Source organism: Lepidochelys olivacea, assembly GCF_965140295.1.
Source record: "Lepidochelys olivacea isolate rLepOli2 genome assembly, chromosome: 3".
Lineage (NCBI taxonomy): Eukaryota > Metazoa > Chordata > Testudines > Cheloniidae > Lepidochelys > Lepidochelys olivacea.
In genome coordinates, this window is record NC_140413.1 from 152,030,102 (window position 1) to 152,049,402 (window position 19,301).

Consider the following 19,301-nt stretch of genomic DNA (forward strand, 5'->3'; position numbering starts at 1 on the left):
ATTAATATTCAACTAAAAATAAAGCCTTGTCAAATGGGAATCTAATCAAGATCAAAACAAACAGGTGAGTCTCAATATTAGATTGGAGTTAAATCATCCAATTAAATAGTCAAATTTAATTAAACTGTCAAACTAATACAAAAATAATCCATCCTTAAATTCTTAGATGCATTCTAAAAAGGTGGCTGGCTGTTTGGTTGTAAATCCCAACTAATCAACTCTATAACTTAGGAAACTATCTGAATATTGAAACAGAACGATATCTAGATTCCTATTTTTGAACTAGACTACAGATCAAAAACAGATTCCAAGAGAAGCGATCTTGATAGAAAAGTTTTATTTTAAGGCTTATCATTTGAAACCGAGTATTTTAAATATTCTTTAAGCTCTATATATACATGTGACTTCAGGGAATTGATGTTGCATTTATCTCTTAAGGAACACACACAAAATAGCGGTTTGGGAGTCAGAATTCCCAGATTCCATTCCCCTTTCTGCCACTTACTGTGTGACCTTTGGCAATTCCCTTAATGTTTCTGGGCCTTAATTTAGCCCTCTATGAAATAGGAATAATATTTATCTATCTGACAAAAAGGTATTGTGAGGCTTCTGTTTGTAAAATGCCTTGAGATAGGAATTCTGACAAGTCCTAAAAGCCCAAGTGGTCCCCGTTGTGATGCTGCTGCCCAACACTTGCTGCACGTAAAGTCCTAGGGTGAGGAAAGCCTGTGGGTCCATTCTGACTTGTCTATCCTTCCTCTAAGCCACTTCATGCAGCGAGAGGTGCTCTAAGGGTATGTCTACACTATGAAATTTGGTCAAATTTATAGAAGTCGGTTTTTTAGAAATCGGTTTTATATAGTCGATTGTGTCCCCACACAAAATGCTTTCAGTGCATTAACTCAGCGGAGTGCTTCCACAGTACTGAGGCGAACGTTGACTTCTGGAGTGTTGCACTGTGGGTAGCTATCCCACAGTCTCCACTGCCCATTGGAATTCTGGGTTGAGATCCCAATGCCGGATGGGGTAAAAAACATTGTCCCAGGTGGTTCTGGGTGCATGTCGTCAGGCCCTCCCTCCCTCCCGCTGTGAAAACAACAGCAGACAATCGTTTTGCGCCTTTTTTCCTGAGTTACCTGTGCAGATGCCATACCACGGCAAGCATGGAGCCTGCTCAGTTCACTGTCACTGTATGTCTCCTGGGTGCTGGCAGGCGCGGTACTGCATTGCTACACAGCAGCAGCAATCCATTGCCTTGTGGCAGCAGACGGTGCAATAGGCCTGAAAACCATCCTCATTGTGTCCGAAGTGCTCCTGGCTTCCACGGTAAGGTCGGTCAGGAGCACCTGGGCAGACATGGGTGCAGGGACTAAATTAGGAGTGACTCAACCAGGTCATTCTCTTTAACCCTGCAGGCAGTCCTACTGTACTATCTTACGGTGAGCAGGCAGGAGATGAGGATGGCTTGCAGTCCTACTGCACCGTCTGCTGCCAGCCAAAGATGTAAAAGATAGATGGAGTGGATCAAAACAAGAAATAGACTAGATTTATTTTGTATTCATTTGCTCCCCCCCCCCCGGTGAAATCAACGGCTGACAATTGTTTTGTTGAGGTCTCTCGGGCACCTTGAAAACTTTAATGGAGATTCAGTCCTGCCTGAAATACCAGAGGGAGGGATAGCTTAGTGGGTTGAGCATTGGCCTGCTAAACCCAGGGTTTTGAGTTCAATCCTTGAGGGGGCCATTCTGTGTGACAGCTGTTTTTGTTTCTCCTTGATGTAAAGCCACCCCCTTTGTTGATTTTAAGTCCCTGTAAGCCAACCCTGTAAGCCATGTCGTCAGTCGCCCCTCCCTCCGTCAGAGCAACGGCAGACAATCGTTCCACGCCTTTTTTCCGTGCGGGCGCCATACCACGGCAAGCATGGAGCCCGCTCAGATCACTTTGGCAGTTAAGAGCACATTAAAAACCACACACATTATCCAGCAGTATATGCAGCACCAGAACCTGGCAAAGTGAAACTGCGCGAGTAGGCGACATCTGCGCTGTGACAAGAGTGATGAGGACATGGACACAGACTTCTCTCAAAGCACGGGCCCTGGGAATGCGGGCAGCATGGTGCTAATGGGGCAGGTTCATGCAATGGAACACTGATTCTGGGCCTGGGAAACAAGCACAGACTGGTGGGACCGCATAGTGTTGCAGGTCTGGGACGATTCCCAGTGGCCGCAAAACTTTCGCATGCGTAAGGGCACTTCCATGGAACTTCTTTTCCCCTGCCCTGAAGCGCATGAATACCAAGATGAGAGCAGCCCTCACAGTTGAGAAGTGAGTGGCATTAGCCCTGTGGAAGCTTGCAATGCCAGACAGCTACCGGTCAGTTGGGAATCAATTTGGAGTGGGCAAATCTACTGTGGGGGCTGCTGTGATCCAAGTAGCCAACACAATCAAAGATCTGCTGATATCAAGGGTAGTGACCCTGGGAAATGTGCAGGTCATAGTGGATGGCTTTGCTGCAATTGGATTCCCTAACTCTAGTGGGGCCATAGATGGAACCCATATCCCTATCTTGGCACCGGAGCACCAAGCCGGCGAGTACATAAACCGCAAGGGGCACTTTTCAGTAGTGCTGCAAACACTGGTGGATCACAAGGGACATTTCACCAACATCAACGTGGGATGGCCGGGAAAGGTACATGACACTCGCATCTTCAGGAACTCTGGTCTGTTTCAAAAGCTGCAGGAAGGGACGTTATTCCCAGACCAGAAAATAGTTGTTGGGGATGTTGAAATGCCTATCGTTATCCTTGGGGACCCAGCCTACCCCTTAATGCCATGGCTCATGAAGCCATATGCAGGCAGCCTGGACAGTAGTCAGGAGCTGTTCAACTACAGGCTGAGCAAGTGCAGGATGGTGGTAGAATGTGCATTTGGACGTTTAAAGGCGCGCTGGCGCAGTTTACTGACTCAGTTAGACCTCAGCGAAACCAATATTCCCACTGTTATTACTGCTTGCTGTGCGCTCCACAATATCTGTGAGAGTAAGGGGGAGACGTTTATGGCGGGGTGGGAGGTTGAGGCAAATCGCATGGCCGCTGGTTACGTGCAGCCAGACACCAGGGCGGTTAGAAGAGCACAGGAGGGCGCTGTGCGCATCAGAGAAGCTTTGAAAACCAGTTTCATGACTGGCCAGGCTACGGTGTGACAGTTCTGTTTTGTTTCTCCTTGATGGAAACCCCCCACCCCTTGGTTCACTCTACTTCCCTGTAAGCCAACCACCCTCTCCTCCTCCCTTCGATCACCGCTTGCAGAGGCAATAGTCATTGTTGCTTCACATTCATACATTTTTTATGCATTCGTCACACAGATAGGGGGATAACTGCCAAGGTAGCCCGGGAGGGGTGGTGGAGGAGAGAAGTGCCAGGAGGGGTGGGGGAGGAGGGAAGGACAAGGCCACACTGCACTTCAAAACTTATTGAATGCCAGCCTTCTGTTGCTTGGGCAATCCTCTGGGGTGGAGTGGCTAGGTGGCCGGAGGCCCCTCCACTGTGTTCTTGGGCGTCTTGGTGAGGAGGCTATCGAACTTGGGGAGGAGGGCGGTTGGTTACACGGGCTGTAGCGGCGGTCTGTGCTCCAGCTGCCTTTCCTGCAGCTCAACCATACGCTGGAGCATATTAGTTTGATCCTCCAGCAGCCTCAGCATTGAATCCTGCCTCCTCTCATCACGCTGCCGCCACCTTTCAGCTTCAGCCCTCTCTTCAGCCTGCCACCTCTCCTCCCGGTCATTTTGTGCTTTCCTGCACTCTGATATTGTCTGCCTCCACGCATTTGTCTGTGCTCTGTCAGTGTGGGAGGACAGCATGAGCTCGGAGAACATTTCATCGTGAGTGTGTTTTTTCACCTTCTAATCTTCACTAGCCTCTGGGAAGGAGAAGATCCTGTGATCCTTGAAACACATGCAGCTGGTGGAGGGGGAAAAAAAAAAGGGACAGTGGTATTTAAAAAGACACATTTTTATAGAACAATGGGTACACTCTTTCACAGTAAACCTTGCTGTTAACGTTACATACCTAGCACATGTGCTTTCCTTACAAGGTCGCATTTTGCCTCCCCCCTCCCCTTGGCTAACAGCGGGGAACATTTCTGTTCAGCCACAGGCAAACAGCCCAGCAGGAATGGGCACCTCTGAATGTCCCCTGAAGAAAAGCACCCTATTTCAACCATGTGACCATGAATGATATCTTACTCTTCTGAGGATAACACAGAGAGATGAAGAATGGATGATGATTGAACGCCAGCAAACATACACTGCAATGCTTTGTTCTATAGTGATTCCCGAGTATGTGTTACTGGCCTGGAGTGGTAAAGTGTCCTACCATGGTGGATGGAATAAGGCTGCCCTCCCCAGAAACCTTTTGCAAAGGCTTTGGGAGTACATCCAGGAGAGCTGCAAATGCCAGGGCAAATTAATCATTAAACATGTTTGCTTTTAAACCACGTATAGTATTTTAAAAGGTGCACTCACCGGAGGTCCCTTCTCCATCTGCCGGGTCCAGGAGGCAGCCTTGGGTGGGTTTGGGGGGTACTGGCTCCAGGTCCAGGGTGAGAAACAGTTCCTGGCTGTCGGGAGAAGCGGTTTTTCTACTTGCTTGCTGTGAGCTATCTACAACTTCATCATCTTCCTCATTCCCAAAACCTGCTTCTGTGTTGCCTCCATCTCCATTGAAGGAGTCAAACAACACGGCTGGGGTAGTGGTGGCTGAACCCCCTAAAATGGCATGCAGCTCATCATAGAAGCAGCATGTTTGGGGCTCTGACCCGGAGCGGCTGTTTGCCTTTCTGGTAGGCTTGCCTCAGCTCCTTAAGTTTCACGCGGCACTGCTTTGGGTCCCCGTTATGGCCTCTGTCCTTCATGCCCTGGGAGATTTTGACAAATATTTTGGCATTTCAGAAACTGGAACGGAGTTCTGATAGCACAGATTCCTCTCCCCATACAGCCATCATATCCTGTACCTCCCGTTTGGTCCATGCTGGAGCTGTTTTGCGATTCTGGGACTCCATCATGGTCACCTCTGCTGATGAGCTCTGCACTCACCTGCAGCTTGCCACGCTGGCCAAACAGGAAATTGAAATTCAAAAGTTTGCGGGCCTTTTCTTGTCTACCTGGCCAGTGCATCTGAGTTGAGAGTGCTGTCCAGAGCAGACACAATGGAGCACTCTGGCATAGCTCCTGGAGGCCAATACAGTCTAATTGTGTCCACAGTACCCCAAATTCGACCCGGCAAGGCCGATTTCAGCGCTAATTCCCCTTGTCGGGGGTGGAGTAAGGAAATCAATTTTAAATTGGAAAAAAAGGGCTTCGTCGTGTGGACTGGTGCAGGGTTAAATCGATTTAATGCTGCTAAATTCAACCTCCACTTCGAGTGTAGACCAAGGCTAAGAGGGTGTTGCAGGCTGGAGGGACTGTGTAGAAGCTGTGAAGCAAACTGACATAGAGGGCTCTTTTTGTTTTTAATCCTGATTGAATTTGCTGCTGTCCTAATTTTGACACAACAAGTCTTTGGGGTGTAGAAAATGTAGCCGTGTGGGTTGCGTGTTGCATAGTGTAATGTGAAAAGGAGTACTTGTGGCACCTTAGAGACTAACCAATTTATTTGAGCATGAGCTTTCGTGAGCTACAGCTCACTTCATCGGATGCATACCGTGGAAACTGCAGCAGACTTTATATATACACAGAGAATATGAAACAATACCTCCTCCCACCCCACTGTCCTGCTGGTAATAGCTTATCTAAAGTGATCATCAGGCTGGGCCATTTCCAGCACAAATGTGCTTGCCTGTAAATTGTAAACGCTGCATGCATCCAAACATGTGAAATCTAGTGTACGTGCTCCAGCATATGCAAAGCCTGGCCAAGAGTCTGCGATGCTGTTCTGCCTTGCTTGCAGGTACAGTAAACTCATGTCACTATATACTGTAAGGGCTAGCCTGCACTGTTTTTACATTGAGGAGAAGTACAGTGGAAACATCCAAGGGGATACTTCTCATTAATAGAACCAAGAGTTTGAGATGAGTGTAGTTTGGAGAGTTCTGGTCCTGTGGGCTCAATTCTCAAGTCTCAATTCTACTCTGAAACAAGTCTGTCTTGTAATTATGTTCTTGGCTGAAAATTTACAAAGCCACTGCATATAGACAGTCTTGGGAGAGGGATGGTTAACAGGGTGTGATACAGGAGGGCCAGGGAGTAGTGGTAGAGTGCTAGAGGGGAAATATATAAACCCAGGGCTATTTAAGGCTTGGTTCCCTGTAGACTAGGGAGGGTGGCTACTGGTTAATTGGAGCACCTGTATTTCAATTAAGGCCCTGTCAGGAATCTAATAAAACCCCATGCTTCAGGCAGTCAGGAGGAAGGAGAGAAGACTGGAGCTTGGAGGCGTGCTGTGAGACTTGAAAGATCAGAGAATTGAAGTAAGGGAGACCCTGCCCCAGCTGGTACCCCACCCAAGGGGGAAGAAGGTAAGAACCCACAGGGGTTGAGAGGGTCTGGGGCTCAGAGTGAGGAGCAAACCCAGACCCCTCCCCCGCTTTCCTCCTCTACCACCTTCCGGGGCCACTAGCGGGGACCTCGGTGGCCCACGGGCAAGGGGTGGTGTCTTAGCCCCCCTGCCAAGAAAAGCGCAGGACCCACCATATTAACATCAGCCATCTTGTCCCAAGGAAAAGGTCAATACAGCAGATAGCTGGACAGTGGACCTTGAATATGGTGACAATGAGCTGCTAACGAGTTACACTGCTATTGGTTAATTAAAACAGAAGTAACTAGTTTCCCTGAGTTGGAACTCTAAAAACTATAGAGGTAATCGCATTCTTCTCTTGAATTCAGTTATGATTAGGAAATGCAGGAGCCATGAAATTATGTATCCGATTTCTTGAATAGCTTTGTGATTATTATTTTACTGTCTCAAATCACTTGTTTATATTGGAGACTAAGTTCATATCAGTGTATCTGAGCATACAGCAACAAAGGGTTGAATAAAGTGTTCCTATCAAAACTGGTGACTCAGCTCTGAAGATTCACTCTTGTTTTTAAGACAAATGTGGCGGTGTCTATTTAGGATGGTGGAGGGGTGTTAAGGTTTTGATGTGGGTGTGTTTTTGTTTTGTGGCTTTTTTTTAATCTTTTATCACTAGGGATATAACTGTCTAGAAATACCAGTAAAAGGCTGAGACCTGGTTTCTGTTCCTGGTTCTGCTGCTACAGTCTTGGGCAAATCACTTAACCTCTGTGCATCCCTTCCTCTGTCTGTCTAAATGGGGATATTGCTTATCTTACAATGGTGTTTGTGAGACTTAGCTAACTAATGGTTTGTTAGACTGTTTGAGACCCCTAATAAATTGAGGGCCCTTGTTCTGTTAAATCACCTTAGGCATCTGCTGCGTGGCCTCAAGGTGTCAGTTCTTGGAACTGAGATGCATGTTGTCTCCTAAAGGAGATGCTCTTTTATTCTTGAATCTTAAATATCTTCAAGGAATCTTCCCTGCCCCACACCCGATGTCCCAGTTTCATAACTACAGGGGTTGGTCTGCAGCACATCATTTTATATTCCTTATCTGTTCTTGTTTTGCCTATTCCCTGGTGGCCGGCCTACTCGCCTGTGTCACTTTACAAATGAACTAATCAGCATAGAGCTTTTCTATGTCCATGAGTGAGGTGCTTTAAATATACCTGGTTCAGTAGGTATTGGGTTAGATATTTCCCTGGTGTATGTCCATGGAAGTCATCCGGGGTTAATTTGACTCACCGCATTTTTAAACCACAGCAAAAAGAAACAAAAATCCTACTTGATTAGGTGAATCCTTCCTTCTCTGTATCACGTGAAGCTGCTGACCTCTACGTCACAGATCTCTGCACTTCACAGCACCTCTGACCATACGAGGTTCATCAATCTTTTCCCTTTCTCCCTCTTCCCTTCCTCACCCCTTGAAAGATTCCATGTTATAACACCCCTTCTTCTGATAGAGGGCTGGGTTCACCTCCCTCTGGTGTGTTTGTGTGAGAGAGACTTAAATTACAGCTCTCCTAACCTCTGACGGCCCTGTCAAGTGAATTGGAGTAGAGGTCTGATTTCTCCCCATCTTCTTCCACAGTTTTGCTAGCTGTACTGCCTTGGGCCAGCAAAACTATGCAACTCATTTAAAATAAGAATTACAGTGCTGGTAAAAAGAACAGGTGTACTTGTGACACCTTAGTTTGTTAGTCTCTCAGGTGCCACAAGTACTCCTGTTCTTTTTGCGAATACCGACTAACACGGCTGCTACTCTGAAACCTGTCATAGTGCTGGTAAAGTACTCCATAAACCTTGTCTGTGGATAGCATTACTGAGCTGCACATGGCAGTATAATCTAACTTATTTTTATACAGAGTCTGTATCATCTTGGTCTCTCCCCCTTTTGAGAAGAGTGCCACAGAATTGTCCAGCACTCTGCTAGAATCATGGGGCTACTTCCTGATTTGGAGTTCTTTTGTAGCTGTGGCTGCATTTTTATTTATTTTATTTTTTTAAACTGAGCCTTTTTGTCACCAGAGTCCCCCAAGGAAGGGGGTTTTTCTTTGTGCCTTTGCTTAGGAGCATAGTTTTCTCATGCTGGATTTGTAACTGACCCAGGCAGTAAGTCCTGCGCAGGAACATTTGTCAGAACAGATGAAAGAAGCTGTAATGAAAAGAACATTTGATAAAATGGCTGTCAAACTAAATCTGTGTCCACTTGAGCTGGAAGCATATTGACTATTGGTTCCCACAATGACCAGTGGGCAGAGCTCCATCCCAACCTAAATGCTGGAGGACATTTCAAGGAGCAGGAGTAAAGACTGCTGGTAATTCTTCTCCATCTCATCCCTATCTGTCACTGAGGACAGGTGTAATAGAAAATGCCACTTCCCCAGTACAAAGCCACATAGGAGAGGAAAGCCTTTTTACAGCATCTGACCTACCAGAGGAGAAGCATTCCATGCATCGATTGCTAGAGCATCTCTCCTAATTCTAGACACTGCTGAAACTGAAAGTGCAGTTAATAAGATAATGCTTTACTAATGTGCCATTCCCGCTATGGCCCAGCAAACTGGTTCAGGAAAAATAAGAATGATGCTGAAAACTGAAACTGAACGTTGGTTGGTTTGGTTTTTGTTTTGTTGAGAGTCTTAGCGTTCCAGATGTGTTGTCCCTGATCCACCAACTAATCTGGGACCAGGAGATAGATCCCATGGCAAAGGATACCTCATGGAGGCCCAGTGTGCTAGGGGAGGAAATAAAAGACTAAATACTGGAGAAATGGTGAGCAGCTGCTGCTGCTCAGAGAGAGGCCAAATGGCAGGTGTGTGCAGGAAGCTGCTGCAGAAATCTCTCAGTAACTCCTGCAGTGCTTTCCCTCCATGTGTTCATCAGTTACTGCTCCCAACGAGAGAAGGGAGGAAACTTAAAAAGGGAGAACGTTGGGGGGGGGGGGGAAATTTAGCTCTCCAGACTGTTGAGTAATTTTTTCTTGGTTACTAACGAACCAGAAACGTTGTGTAAAACATTCTTGAAAGCTGGCAGTAAAGACTTTTTTCTCTGAATGAAGGGCTGCTCTGATTCAGTGTTTGCCATTTCCGAGGGGTTTGTCCAGAATGACCCAGCTGCCAACCGAGTAACTTGTAAAATATGAGTTGGGAGGCATAATTAAGGCGAGCTCATTTGATCAGTGAAGCAGTTGCCAAGGCAGGGTAGTAATAATTACTTCATCTCAGAGGGGCACTGCGGCTTGCCTAAATCAAGAAGACCACGATAAATTGGAGTGAAAATTGAAATTGGGCAATCATAACTCCAAGTGGAAAAAAAAACTGAAGGAAAGTCAAACTTGGGGAAGAAGGGGAAATAATAAACTGTGGAAAACTGTTTTCTAAAATGAAAATATGCTTTAAAAGCATATGAAAACATGGAAAACCACAGTCTCACAAATGCCCTTGACTCTGCCCTGTATCATCACCCGAAATGAAGAGACAACGTAGTCCTCCGACAAAACATCTCTTCAACACACAAAATAAGAGCTACAGGACTGCACTTTATCAATGGAGTGTCCCATAGTGGATTTATTATCTGTGTCTATAGGGCACCCTGTGATCCACCTTCCATCTGCAAAAGGAATGTGAAATTTGGCATATAACAAGTCCCATGAATGAGAGCAAAGTGGTCAAAGTATTGCCCTCCCCAATACCACTTCCAGAAATTCATAGATTCCCAGGCCAGAAGAGATCATTGTGATCCTCTGGTATGGCACAAGCCATAGAACTTCCCCAAAAATAATTCCTGGAAAAACATCCGATCTTGATTTTAAAAATTCAGTGATGGAGAATCCACCGCGACCCTTGGTAGATTGGTCCAATGGTTTATTTCTGTCACTGTTCACAGTTTACACCAGATTTCCAATCTGAATTTATCTAGCTTCAACTTTCAGCAATTGGATTGTGTTGTACCTTTCTCTACTAGATAGAAGAGCCCATTATTAAATATTTGTTCCCCGTGTAGATACTTATAGACACTAATCAAGTCACCACTTAACCTTCTCTTTGTTAAGTTAAATTGTTTCTAGATGAATACATTTACATTTAGCTATATTAAAATGCATATTGTTTGCTTGACGCAGTTTACCAAGTGATCTAGATCTCTCTGAATCAGTGACCTGTCCTCTTCATTATTTACTACTCCCCCAATTTTTGTATCTGCAGACTTCATCTCTGAAGATTTTATGTTTCTTCCATGTCATTGCCTCTTTTGGTTTTTCTCAGACTTTCAAGACCTATTATACCCTGGCAGAGGAGCACCCTAACCAATTCTCAGGGATTCTGGGTACCTTTTCATGAAAGGTAAAGATGTGGAGGCAAAATCTGCCTTATTACTGAAATTGGAGGTCAGCCTTACCTATGCTGTCACTACAGTGTCTTCAGAAAACACCACTGCCACCTTGATTTCTCTTTCAGATAAATTTTAAAAATCTTGAGAGAAAAATAATAATCTTCAGGTCTATATGGGACAACACCACATTAGAGAGAAACTGAGAACTGAGTCAGAGGCTGACTCGGGGAACTAATAATGGCATGCTGACACTCTTGCTTTCAAACCACTGGATTCAATCCATTATATCCCAGTAGTGACTAAAAGCTGTTACTGGCTGGAGGTTGTTTGGTGCTCTGTGTGAAATGAGTTGGAGTGAGGAGGGATGTCAATCCATGTCCTGGGCAGACAGACACAACAAAATTCCCCCACAAGATGGACACTTACTGTGACCGTTATCTGAGAAGCCATAGACAGAAAAGAACCAGAGGATGAATCACTTCCATGCTCAAAGAAGCAATGTCTACGTCTGGGCTGAGGCATATTGTTGGATGAGGAGCACTTTGAGGGAAGTTTGCGCTAATGCTGATGTGTCTGAGCCTGGTCTGTGGCTTGAGGGACTGTCACCACCAAATTCACTTAAACTTGAGAACTAAAATGAAACCTGGCAACTGCCCTCCCCAGAGAGAGGAGATTCTCACCCCTTGTGGATACAAGGTGATAGTTGTTTACAGAGGACTTTCTGGGGTTTCAGTGCTGTACTCTGCTCCTTTAGGGCTATGATCAGAGGACAAAGCTCAGTGTTGTAAATTCAAGCCTATATCTGTTCATGGAATCAAATTGCCCATCCCGGGGAGTGGAAGCTTCTCTAATGCAGACACTTAGTTTAGTGACCCTTTCATTAGACTCTTTATTCTGGCCCGTCATTCTTTGCCTCTTTTCAAAACCTAACTAGTAATAGGCCAATCTCTAAAAGGCTTTCAGATAAGATCCTCAGTCTCCCCAAGCCTGGGATTCTGATCCAGAGCAAAATAGCCTGGAAATTAGGCATTGCTGGGAACCAATTTTCCTGGAAGGGTAGTCATATTACTACTGATTTATTATTAGCACTTCACATCTACAAAGAACTGTAGGAGCATAATCCTATATGGATCTACACACCCCCACGGTGACGTAAGTACGATATTGTACCTGTGTCATGGAGAAACTGAGGCAGGAAAGTGAAGTTACTTGCCAGAGTCATCTGGGGAGTCACTTTGGGAGTTGGGATTAGAATTTGGCAGTTCCTAGATCCTAGTCTTTGTCATCACAGTTGATTAGATTTCCAGATCATAAGGGACCAGTGTGATAATTTAGTCTGACTTCCTACATAAAACAGGCCATAGAACCTACTCACAATAATTCCTAGAGCAGATCTTTTGGAAAAACATCCAATCTTGATTTTAAAATTGTCAGTGATGGAGAATCCACAAGGATCCTTGGTAAGTTGTTCCTATGGCTAATTACATTGTTACACTTGGACTGGAAATAAAGTGTACAATTTTATCTAGTTTCAGCTTCCAGCCATTGGATCATGTTATAGCAATTGAGTCTTTGGTGATAAACTGGGGACATTACATATTCTGGAATGGGACACAGCTGAATGGATTGGGCAAGCTGAGGCCAATGTAGAAGGAGACCTTTTGTTTTCACACATAAGGCTGGGGTAGGGGAATGCATGGACAAGGGAGGTAGCTCAATAGGGTTCTGAGAAACAGCCACATTTTTCCAAGCTGTATCAGAGACTGGGAGAGAACTTGCCACGTGAGTTCTGTGAAGTTCTGAGCAGCCTCCGCTTCCACTGACCTCCATGAGAAATGAGGTGGTTGAGCACCTTGCAGTTTCAGGCTCTCGTGCCATGGAACAGCACTTGTGGAGCAAGGATTGCGTTGGGGTCAAATAGATTAAATTACCTGGTATTACAGGAGTAGCCTCCAGGATATAGGAAAATAAGTGCTTTTTTGTGCAGTGAAAACTGCTAAGATAGTGTGAGATCATGGTAAAGATTTCATATGAAGGTGTCGCTGATTTCTAAAGAAGTCTTTCCTGAGACTTTCTGAATGGGATAATTTATCACCAGAGATTAATTGCACTTAATTATATTACTACAATGAATGGCTCACTGCACTTGTCTCTTTTTAATTCTCCTGAATCCATTTCAGGCCACCCAAGCTGCATCTCTGCTTGCCTCCTTTTGTGCTTCTCCCACTTGTGCCTCATGCAGCCCCTCGTATGCCTTGAAATCCCACCACCTCAACCTAATCTGCCATGCCTCCGTCTTTCCTTAGTACACATCTCTCCTGCAGGGAGGCTATTTACCTTTTAGTGCGTCTCCTCTCACTGCTCAGTACTTAGCAAAGAACTGAAAATAATCATTGCAAGATGGCAACAAACTAGTGATGAAAATCATGATACTTACAAAACGTGCTTAACTACACTATTTGTTTGAGTTACTTGTTGCCTTCCGCAACGCCGCCTCCTGCCTATGGATCGTCCATTTAGGTGTAAGCCCTTGGGAGCAGGGGCCTTGTCATGTTTACCTGTGTATAAAGTGTCTAGCACACGGACGCTATACAAATAGTAGTAATCTATTCACTAACTTAGTGTCTGTAGTTTGAGTAATTAATTACATTGCCCATCTATCGTGCTATATAAATCATTGATTATTGTTCACCTGGTATTAAATCCCTTCGTAAAAGGGTAGGTGGAATGTATAAAGTGTACATCCGATGACTAATTTGGTATTCACCTGAGCAACAAGAAATGGTATTCAGATTAATCAGATTATAAACTGCTGAGTGCATAGAGCAATAAAGATACTGTACAATCGATTATGGGGGTTTTTTTTTTTTTTTTTTTTTGCAGCAGGATATTGGTGGTAAAAGTAATCCCTCAAATGAGTCTTCTTCACTAAAGAGAACATGTCTGATTATTTTCCTAATAATAGTTTGCTAATAATTGTATTACAGTTGCCTTAGCACAGGATGAGAAATCATTGCAGATAGAACATCTACTTCTGATTAAACAAGTGGACAGAGATTTCAGTTTTCCCAGTCATTATTAAAGGCAGTTATTCCTATATGGCTATTTAAATCTGGTCAGGAAAAAAGACACCTTTTTTTTCTTTTCCAAATTTTTTTTTTTAAACTAGTGTATTCTGGAAAATCTAATGACCTTAATGTGAATAATCTTGGGTTTATATAATTGACTACAGCTAGGTTTTAATTAAAAAATGACTTACACATGTTTTTCAGTACAGTATAAAGGGGTGAATTTGGTTTGCTGTGATTTGTGGGGGGTCATGTTTACTAAATATTCCATGAAAATATTTGTGAATCCAAATTTAGGGCAAAGGATTATTGTCCAAAAGCTTATCCTGGACGTGCTACTTTTTTTACTGTTTCTAAAACGTTTCCCATGCAGTTGGAAAGAAATAAAACAATACCGTGTGACTTAAGTGGCCAAGCATACAGGAAGAATAGTGACTGGTTACAATGAACAACCTGTAAACAACCTATAGTCTGAAAATGACTCGTTCAGCAGGTTATATGGTGAATATTCAGGAACAATTAATCCAATTGAAGAAAATGAGCGTTGGCTTGTGAATGACTTTCTAACCTAATAAAGGAGAAGGCTAGATTTTTTTTGACTTTAGGCACCCAAATAAGTGGTCTGATTTTTTTTCCAGACATCAGGAGCATGTAAGCTCCCTACAGGCTTCTGTGTGTTTATAGACACCTGTATAAAATATGTTTGAGTTCTAGTCCTTCAGTCAGGACTATGGGTGAAATCTGACTGGCAATGCAGCCCTAGTTAGCAAGATGCAGACCAGAGTGCTTTGTATCAACTAGACAAAGACTGTAACTGCTATTAAAATCTACACTTAAATACAGGCACTTAATAAATGTCCATGTTGTGTTTAGGCAAGTCAGTCCCACTCCTCATTAGGTCTCCTGAGAGCATCTTTATGAATGAACATGAAGATGATAGTGTTACTTGCTGCTCATTTGGGCTTCTGGGACATTTGTCACAGGAGAGTAACTCATTTGCTCGTCATCAGAAGCTCAGCCTGATCAGCATTTTGCTGGTTTTTGTCATGAGCTCTGATCTTCACAAACCTTACTAATATGTTAGTCAAGAGCAGAGGAGCACCTGGAAGCATGCGTTGGCCAATAAGGTCCGCAGGCCCTCACATAGCTCATGTTTGTGAGAGCAATATTGTCATGCTTGTATATCTGAGCATGGTTGTGATGTGCTCCCATTAGTGACCCCTATTTTGGGTGGGTTAGTTGCTCAAGGCAGAGGCTTGATGTGCAAATTTTTCTTCACAAACATTTTAAATGTTTCAAATTATTGGAAAGAGTACAGTGCTGGCAGGGGGACCCTTAAAGCTCCGTGTTCAAGAAATATAGGGTCTAATTCTGTTCATGCTTACATTCGTGTAAAATGCACGGCAATTGAATGGGCTTCAGTTGAGTCACGTTGTAATGGAAAGAATCCAGCCCAGTTTTCTTTAAACTCTTGTATAATTAAAAACGGCTTCATTTTTTATTTTATTTTTTTTGCCAGTTTAAAATGATACTTTGTAGGCCCTTGGCTTCTCCCCACCCCCACAAAAAGGATTTAGGTATATGAAGGGATAAAAAACAACAAAAGGGGCAGCTAAAGCAGCTAGGATAAAATTACAAGGGTTATTTAATCTTCATGCTTCAAAGCATAAACATCAACAGCTGGGGTTAGATGACTTTTTCCCCCACCGCATGTTAGAGTATTGCACAATTAGGTTCATGCTGCTGGTTTTATGCCTTCTGAAGCATCCATGCTGGGCCATTCTGAGACAGGATGCTGGGCTAGATGGACCATTGATCACTTATAGGATGGTAATTCTTATGTTCATAATTCAGCTTTTGCTAGTTTGATGTTTTTAAAAGACCACAAGGGAAAATGCAGGCAACAAGATGGGCCTGTCGGAGCCACCTAGGATGCCTACTACTTAATTCACTTGGCTTCACTATGGTCACATTAATCATCAGTGACCAGATGTAGAAACTTCTCTTCCTGAAACTCTGAGTAGCTGGCAGTAAGTGTCTGTGCAATGTGCAGAGGCAGATCCTTGCCTTCTCACCCCCCTCCCCCCAAGAGAAGTGTGCTAGATGTTGGAGCAGCTGCCACCCACAAGAGGCAGTTAACAAGGGGAAAGTTTAATCCCTGCTTTGGAGGAACACTTGGACCGTGCCAGCTGAATGCGCTCGGTTTTCTTGGCCTCAATTTTGGGATCACAGAAGTTGCTGTTGGCTAGAAGTCCTTTTCCAAGGAAGCTCACTGATGTCCCAGCTCATTGAAAAGGTTTGTTTGGAGGTAATGAATCAGATAATGAGCATCGCTCGTGACCATGACCTTTTCATGGAAAATCTCCATACCATGTCAGACAGGTTGTGTGTTTTGCATTGGCCACGTCCTTGGTTGTCCGGAAACAAGCATGCAACATATGCTCTTTATGATCATGAAACTCTGTATTTCCTTCTTCCTCTTTATAGGCGGTCTTGACAGGGCTGTTCTAGTACTTGCAGCTGTAGCCCAGTTAGATCTACCCTGCGTTTTTATTTATCGAGGGTGTCTGTGAAGCAGCTGGTTTGGCTCTTAAAGTACCTGAGACCTTTCTCTTGCAGAGCGCATATGGGTCCCTCGCTGAAGTGATGCAGAGGTGGAAAGAATATCAGCTCCAGTGCCTGAAGTATCTCTATGAGACGCCCCCTCTTGTGGCAGGTAAGCCTGCTCAGCAGGAATGGGATATCTACTTCTGCTAACTGTGGCAAGGAACTCTTATGGGCTTGAAAGTCCTCCCTCTCCATAACTCCATTTCCATTCTCTCCAGCTCACTGCTTGTGTTGGGCTGCTTCCTGGGATAACCGCTTTCCATGCAGGCAGTGGGAGAGGAGATTACATGGAATGGATCAGCTATAAAATCATTCATCTCTATGGCCCAAAGTATCTTCCAGTGCTATGGTTCATCTTTGGTTCTAAGGCAGGTGGTATCGTCAGTGCAGCCTGCAGGATGAATGCCACCCACGGAGTTCTGCAATGTGCCCTGTAGCCTTTAATGTGGAGGAGCAGCCCGAGGGAGACTATAGGTCCTAGCAAGGAGTGTTCTACAGGGATCTTCAAGGAGAGTCCTGTATTCAACATATAAGTCCATATACATTCGGTCCCTTTTAATTTACACCCATTTTAAGGGCCCTTTATCTGTCAGAGTGGTGTAAAGCGGCCTTAGTGTAAATGAGAATGCAGTTCATGGTCTCTATAGTCTGAAATCTTCTGTTGAAGATAAGGCCAGCTGCAATCTGTTCAGAGTTATGCTTGGCAAATTGCTGAGACTTGCTGACAATGCAGCCCACAATTGAACACAGCCTGGGACCTCCTAGAGTGCCTCTGTGCTACAGTAAAGCTCTGAAACGGACCACGCAGGTCTCAAATTACTTTTATAAAACACTGTTTTTAAAAATGTTGTTTGTTTCCCCATAGCTGCCTCTTGTTAGTTGTATTGCTACAATGGAGTGTATATTGATAGCAGTAGTGGGAGGGAGACATTAATCTCCTTTTGTGCTATTATGCATAGAATGACGCCCTCCAAGACTGACGGTTTAATAAATGTGAAGCTGTAGCATTAGCACGTTTATGGTCATTGTGTGGGTATATTAGCAATGTATCAATGTATTTAGAATTTACAATGTCATGACAGCAACCAGTTCTCAGGGAAAGATTATCTACAGCATTCATAACAAGAATGAGCTGCTGAGAACCAACATGAGCGACTGGGCTACACAAAGGCAGAGAGATGAGAAGGATACCTGGCACCAGGGCAGGATGGAAGCCTCTGGCTGCAGGTATTGTGGCATCATGGCGTAAGATCTTTGCAATGTCATCTCTGCAATCATCCTGCCCATTTATTCAGTCAGTGAGAGAGCAGCCTGGCAGGTTCAGTCCCTTTCCTTTATTCTTATAAGGGGTGAGGATAAATGGTATTTTTTCCCCTTCCTAAAATAAAACAAAACCTTTTACAGTTATGTGGTGCAGTTGCTTCACCTTCATTCCTCCTGTTTTCCAATGGTTGCTCTTCACAGTCATCATGGTTCAAGGGCAATGCTTGATCCCATTCTCCATCTCTCTGCAGAAGGCAAGTTCTGCAGCAGGACATTGGATGACTATGCCTGCTGGCCTGATGGGCTACCTGGGTCCTATGTGAATGTAAGCTGCCCTTGGTATCTTCCTTGGGCCAGCACAGGTAAGAGTCTATCCTTTCTGGGCAAATCCAACCCCAAATGTGAGATGTTTGCCTCTCAGCAGCCTGTTTAAACTTACGCAGCCATTGCATGGCACTGGGACTGTGTTGTGATCACCCTGTGATAACTTTTATGGCTGCTAAGAACCAAGGTATGACTGGCCGCCTGCAGCACACACACAGATAAGAGTGACATATGCTGGAGGCTGTTTGTGAGGAGCAAGGCATTGTAAAGGGCACCCCAGCTTACAGGGCAGGGGTAACACAGCTACTCATTACTCTGGATTGTACCCCGGTATGCCACAGCAACCCACTACATGGCAACGAAAATAATTTGCAACTCTGGGCTGTTCAGGCAAATGGAATGGAATCTGATCACATCTCCCCACCCCTCTTCTGGACAGTATGAATATGTTATATCCGTTATTCCTATAAGGGTATAATATGTGGTTACCCCAAAGGGAGTTACCCAGATATTTCAGCTTGAACGTACTCTATTTGATTAAAACAAGTTTTAAAATTTCTTTGTAGTTAATTAGTACAAGTAAAGAGGTATAAATGTCAGAAACGGTTATAAGAAAAATAAAGAGAACGCTTACTGGTGCCTAATTTAACACACTACATTTAGAGTCAAAGCAAAGTTTTCTCACCACATGCTTTCAGCAGTGTTATTGACCAAATTCTTTGTCAGGACCCCTCTCCCAGAGTCCAACACCTTCCTTTGTCTCTTCAGGTGCGATGAATGTGATAGGAAGGGGGAGGGAGGATCCCTAGGAGTGTTCGTCCTTCCTTTTTATAGTGTCTGTTCCCCTTGTAGAAAAACATTTCTAGCTGAGAACAAGGAGTCGCAGTCTATGTAGAAAGATATTCCCTGCTGTTTTTTTTTCCACCTGTTTGAACTTTGTTTGTGTTCCCTTCCTGCTTGATGATGACAGTGTTTACTGCTTAAATGCAAATTAAGCAGAGCACACATTCCTTTGTTTAGGACAGACCTGTTTGCCAGCTTCTGTTTGGGCCGGACTGTGGAGTTTGAAACATGTGTTGTTAACACCATAAAGGTGAATCTTAGAACTTCACATACAATGTTGCCACACCTATTTTACAGGACAATACTGATC

General features: G+C 44.3%; 1 protein-coding gene across 1 annotated transcript in view; it reads left to right on the top strand.

Moving 5' to 3' along the window:
• Positions 1-19,301, top strand: part of GLP1R (glucagon like peptide 1 receptor) — a 102,045-nt gene that overhangs the window by 25,551 nt on the left and 57,193 nt on the right. The window contains exons 2-3 of the mRNA XM_084623759.1: positions 16,574-16,670; positions 18,076-18,186. Of these exons, the coding sequence (XP_084479885.1) occupies positions 16,574-16,670; positions 18,076-18,186 (208 nt within the window). The remainder of the gene's footprint in view (positions 1-16,573; positions 16,671-18,075; positions 18,187-19,301) is intronic.